Source organism: Phascolarctos cinereus, unplaced genomic scaffold, assembly GCF_003287225.1.
Source record: "Phascolarctos cinereus isolate Bilbo 61053 unplaced genomic scaffold, phaCin_HiC Scaffold_3;HRSCAF=262, whole genome shotgun sequence".
In the NCBI taxonomy this organism is placed as follows: Eukaryota; Metazoa; Chordata; class Mammalia; order Diprotodontia; family Phascolarctidae; genus Phascolarctos; species Phascolarctos cinereus.
Window position 1 is genome coordinate 108,196,564 of NW_027555736.1, and position 5,978 is coordinate 108,202,541.

General features: G+C 47.4%; 1 protein-coding gene across 1 annotated transcript; it reads right to left on the reverse strand.

Annotated features, from left to right (window-relative positions):
• Positions 1 to 154: 154 nt before the first annotated feature.
• On the reverse strand, positions 155 to 4,107 carry ELOVL3 (ELOVL fatty acid elongase 3). The gene is made up of 4 exons (XM_020963169.1): positions 3,869 to 4,107; positions 2,134 to 2,265; positions 1,460 to 1,611; positions 155 to 877 (listed from the first exon to the last, which is right to left on the reverse strand). The coding sequence occupies exons 1-4, from the start codon at positions 3,967 to 3,969 to the stop codon at positions 441 to 443; spliced, it is 822 nt and encodes a 273-aa protein (XP_020818828.1). The 5' UTR covers positions 3,970 to 4,107; the 3' UTR covers positions 155 to 440.
• Positions 4,108 to 5,978: the final 1,871 nt, after the last annotated feature.

A 5,978-nucleotide genomic window follows, 5' to 3' on the forward strand; every position in this document is an offset into this window, starting at 1 on the left:
CCATATGGGCAAAACAGATCCCACTCCAAGGAGCACTTCTAGTAGAGGAGAGAAGGCACATTTTAAAAATGTTTAATTTTTTAAAATATAGCAAGAAGAATTAAGATTTCTCAATAGAAATATAAATAACCTCAGAAGGCCATGGATACTTCTCTATGACAGGACCAGCTCTAGCCTCCATCTTACCCAAGGGCCTTCACATTAAAAACATAAATATCAAATTATGGGGCTTTTTTCTGTGTGTATGCGTAGGAGGGAGCACATCTTGGTAAAATTTCCCTTACCTCCCCAGGAACACAGTGGAGTAGCAGGGGATCACACAATTATCCCCAGAGCCTGACCCTGTTCTTCATTCCCTCCCTCAGGACTTTCCCCTCACTGAAAGGTCCCCTTCCAAAGGAGAGGGGTAATTGGCTCTCTTACTCCTTAAATCTCTGACTTCACTGGCTCTTGGCCTTGACCTTAGCCTTGGCTTGAACAGTTCTGAAGTAGGCCTGGTAAAAGAAGTTCAGGAAAAGGGCAAAGTAGGTTATGTACATTGCAAAAGTCCAGAAGAAGTATTGCTTAAAGTTGTAGCTGCCACAATCCTTCTCCCAGAGGAAGCTCAGGATGCTAATAGAAGCCCCAACAAACATCTGTGTGATCTGCAGAGTAGTGATGATCATGGGCAAAATGCGGGGTGGTTTCAGACCCAGGGCCTTCACTGTATAGTAAGAATACATGAGAGCATGTATGCCATAGTTCATGGTCATGAACCAGAAACCACCTGCCCCACCATTCTTGTAGGCAAACCATGTGTACACTAGCACCGTGCTATGGTGGAACCAATGTAAGAATAGGAGCTGCTGCTTCCGAAGTATGATGAATGCCGTGTCCCCTAGGGGATGGGAAGAGAGGGAGGGTGAGAGTCATGACTGGGAAGCCTCTTCTGCACTGAACATTAGGAACACCTCCCCACTTCCCCACATAGCACTGGGTTCCATTTGTTCCTGCACAACACCTGAGAAGTGGGAACAGCAGGAAAGGGTAAGTCCCAGAATGAGAAAAGTGGTTTGGGGGCAAGGATCCCAAGGTAAGAAGAATGTCTATTATTATTATTACTTCTACTCTTAATAATAACACTGATGTAGCACTTCATTTACAAAGCACTTTCCTCACAACAGCCATGTGAGATAGGTAATACAGGTACTATTATCCCCATTTTGTAGATGGATTACCTGGAGCTTACAGAGATTAAGTTCAGGGACATGTAGCTTCTGTGTAACACAACTGAACTTGAACCCAGATCTTCTTGAAAGCGAGACCAATGTTCTTTTCACTACAGTAAACTGTATCTCAGGGTAGGGGCTTCCTGAGAGTGCAGAGAACATTTCTGGAAAGTGGGCAAGGGATTCCTAGGGGACTCCTAGGTGGGAAGGTGGCTTCTTCAGGAATTTGGCTGGAGGAAATTGTAACTTACCGAACTCCACAATTTTGCTGAGTACAAAAAGCATGGCCCAGAAGCGCACAGTGCTGTTAGTGATGCAGCCAGGGTGGCACAAGGAACTCTTCAGCCCCCCCCACATCAATAGAGCTCCTAGATATTTCCATGTCCTCACAGATCCCAGGATGCTGAAATAGCCCAAAGCCAATAAGCCCTTTTTCCTTGACTGTCCCTGACCCCACCTCCCACTTAAAAGGGGTTGTCCATTTACAGGGGTGAAAGATCTTATAGGCCAGGGGATTCAGAGGCCTGAAAGGTATGAGAGCCCCAAGGGATTCTGAGAGTGTCAGGGACCATGAGAATATAGATGTAGGGATTCCAGGGGTGGCAAACTCCTCAGAAAGCATTGAAGGCCTAGGAAATTAGGGACTTAAAGGGTGGGGAGGGTTGGAGGTAAGTGGGAAATGGATTGTGGGATACTGGGGGAGAGGACAAAGAATCCTGATAAGGAAGGTGGTGGGCATTGGTGGCCCAGAAAGTGGGAGAATTTGAGATTTGTTGTGATCTGAGAAATGGGGGGAAATGGTTAGGGGCCACTAGTGATGAAAGGAAATTGGGGGTCCAAGGGATAAAGGTGGTGAACCTTAGGTAAGTCTAGAACCCTTGGGATATGGAAGAATGTTAGGAAGAATGAGACTGGAAGTCAATACCTGAAAATGGCAAGGGTGAATGACCAAATCGCCAGGGGCAATCGTAGATTGAAGCCTTTTCGGTCCTTCATATATCTCTGCCCCATAAAAATGAACATTAGGTAGATAAGGGTCAAGAGGAAGGATATTGTCCTGGAAGGGTAAGAGAGATGGATTACTAAGGGACTGTGGGAAATCTTTTTGGGGTTGGAAAGGACATGTCCCCAAAAAATGCCATACAAGGTTTGGGAAACATGGACAATTAAATATCCTGGTCCTGGTAGCACAGTGATTTGGCAGGGAAGGCAGTTGATGCTAAAGGAGTCGAGGTTTATTTATACCTTTCCGAATGTTGAGGGTACCTTCCTCAGCTGTCCCCTTCCTCATTAACACACTCACTAATATCCTGCTGTTTGTCTCCAGCAAGCTTCTTGTTTACCTCCCCCACTCTATGTTGGGGCAAGAAAACCACCCCATATGCATAGTTTGACTCCTTCCCTTCCCTCCTTGCCAGGGCCAGGACCAGCCTCCCATCTGCATCAGAGATTTTGATCGGTAATGGCATGTCTCTCCTGCTGCCCAGTCTAGGCACTGATGTGTATGGGTGGAGATCAATGGGAACAGGAAAGCTGAGGGAAAACTAGTGAGCAGAGCAGACATCTCCTCCTTTCCCAGTTCCCCAGACAATGGGGTATTCAGGGTACAAAAATGCCAATTGTGAAGGGTGGCTGCTCACTCAGAGGGACCAACCCCACCCTGAGCCCCTGGTTTCTAGCAGCCCCATGTTCATCTCCACACAGAGAGATTCACAGACAGTTGTATATACATATATGCTGACATATACAGATACACCTGCATTTATACAGACAGAAAAACATACACAAACTCATACAGTAACTCCTAGTCCTCCAGGATAAAGTTCTGGAAAGCCAAGGAGAGACGTATACATAGAGGGAAGAAAAGGTACCCTCATCAGGACTGGTACTGAGCCTGGCTCATAATCATCGCCTGAGAGCCAGAGACACCTACAATCCTCATTGGACACATCTACTATATGGCTTTCCCAGGACATAAGGTGAGAGGAAGAGAGTATGGAGTGGGATAGAGTATGGGAATAGAGGAAGAGCTAGCCCAGGTGGGAGATGTGGGAAGGGAAAGCAGGTCAATACAATCTGACTCCCCACTGGCTCTTGCTGTCCCTGTCTTCTCTCTCTCTCTCTCTCTCTCTCTCTCTCTCTCTCTCTCTCTCTCTCTCTCTCTCTCTCTCTCTCTCTCTCTCTCTCTCTCCTCTTCATCTTTCATCCCATTTAAGTGTCAGATAGTCTTTTCACCTGGACCTCTCTACTCTTTTGAGGGTAGGTAGGATTTCTGCCCAGTCAGCCCTTGGAGGAGAGCTGCAAGAGAACTTGAGAACTTCCCTCTCTCCCCACACACTCTGTGGAACTTGGCCTCCCAAGTAGGTTATAAAGTCTTTTTCCACTTCTACTTACTACCTTCCACCTTTCCTTTCTGTTCGTCCTCTCTCTCTGACTCTTCTCCCCTGCCCCTGCCCTTCTGAGTAGGGAATCGCTTCTGAGTGGGGAAGAGAAGCAGGAGAGCAGTTCGTTTGGAAAGGAGTCCCATTCCCCAGCCTTCTCTCCTAAGCCCCATGATCTGTCTCCCCAGCATCCACGCAAAACCTAAGAGTGTAAGTCCTGGCTCGGTTTTGGCTGTCCAAAGAGTGTCCCCATGGCAGGGGCAAGGGGATTTTACTCACCAATATTCACACAGCAAGGGTCGAAAGTCCGCTAGCTTTTCGAATTCGTAGGTATGGATAAGCATCTCTTCTAAGGAGTCGTTGTTTTCTATTTGCTGCATGACCTGAGGGAGCAAAGAAAGGCAGTAGATACGCAGAGAGGATAGAAATCTCTACAATGCTTAATGTGCCCTAGACGGAATGACGCCGGGAACTGTGGGGCGATGTTAGCACGAGACCCGCAACAGCTAAGCACTTAAAAGCAGCAAAAACCCCGCCACAGGCGCCTCTTCACTGAGGTATATATGCCCACATTGCCAAGAAACTGGACAGCGGCCCCGAGGCCGGCTTCCCACCCTGCCTCCGGCTGTTGCCCAATCCCGGAGCGTGGGCCGGAGTCCTGCCCCGGCCCCGGTCCTGCCTCCAGCTCTTCGATTGGCTGCCCCCAGTAGGGTATCACTTGGACTCCGCCCCCCTTGGCGCAGTCGGAGGCCCCAGCCTCTTACTTCGCCCCGCCTCACCCTGCCTCTCCCAGAAGTTCCCAGGCCCTGTTCCTGAATACTGACCGCGTCTGTGTCCTGGTCTTCACAGTCTACGCGTGCGTTCTCCTCCCACCCCCATACCTCCTGGCCAAGCCTGCCCCTTTCATCCAAACCCCTGACGTTAATTACTGCCTCTCTGGCCCCTTTAGTGTGTTTGAGGAATTAACCCTTTCCTGTCTGACAAGAAGTGAGAGTGGAGGCAATGCGTTCGCTCTGTGGCTGGACCAGATTGCTTTCCGGCGATGGGGAGGACTATGCTTGGGAAGGATAAGAGGTGGGAAGTGAAAAGCAGAATGAGCAAAATCTCTAATTAGGACTGGCTGGGCCCACCCACAGAATGAGAGTATGTGCCTGAAATTTGGAGAGTCTATTAGAAAACCCCCCAAAAATCCTTGGGATTTTAGGATTTAGATTTGGAAGAGACCTTACAGATCATTTAGCCCAACCCCCTCATCATACTTACTTCACCTCTCCCTTTGTACCTGCTGCTGGCCACTGAGGATATTTTTCTTTTGAGGGATTCAAGGAGGGTTAGGAAGAAGCATCTAATAGCCGGGTTGTTGTCAGTGTTGTTGTTTGGGCAGTTGTTGATGAAGCTTCCATATTTATTTGATCATTTCTGAAGCTTCCTCTTCTCCTTGGAGGGAGACAGTGGAGAGGAAGATAATCAGAGTCACTTGTTGGCCTCCCTCCTTACCTCCTGTCCTTGCCAGCCTAGTCCCACAGAGAACCGGGTGTCCCTACCTCACCTCTCCTAGGCTCAGTGAGCTCATAACCAGCAAATCCAATTCAATCTAATCTAATCCCCATGGTAGTTCTGAACTAGGTTTTGGGTCCTGAAGAAGGTGCTAAGGAAGCAGGTGAAAAGTTACACGACTTTACTACTTAACTTTTCTATCTAGCTTAGCTCATATCTATTATTTTAAGTGCGTAATCACAATGGCCCTGTGAGGGAGGAAGGGCAGAGTTTATTATCCTCATTTTACAGAGGAAAAAGCTAAAGAGGGAAAATGAAATACCCAAGGTCACACAACTAACTAATCAGTCAATATTTCAAACTGAAGCTCAGTCTAGATATTCTACCTCCTAGTTCAGGGTTTCTTCTACCATAAGATGGGGCCTCTTGACTTGGTGATATTTAAATAATAATTCATGATAACGCAGAAGATAGATAGTGGAGTAGCAGAGGGTAGTATAGTGGAAAGGATGATAAACTAGGAATTGGTAGCCTCAAGTTCTAGCCTAGACTCTACCTTTTCAGGACCTCTAGCCTAGTTCTCTGTTACCAACCTGCAGTGTAGCTCTTGATAAATGACTTCTCTGTTTGTTTTATGGTTGTTGTTTTTGTGAGGCAATTGGGGATTAAATGATTTGCCCAGAGTCACACAGCTAGCGAGTGTTATGTGTCAGAGGCCAAATTTGAACTTGGGTCCTCCTGACTCCAAGGCCGGTGCTCTAGCCACTGTGCCCCCTAGCTGCCCCTGTTACTTCCCTTTTAGGAACCTCAGTTATTTCCATTGGTAAAATGGGAGGATTGAACTAGACAATCTACTCAATTCCCTGGCTGTCTTAAGAAACTTAATCAGATG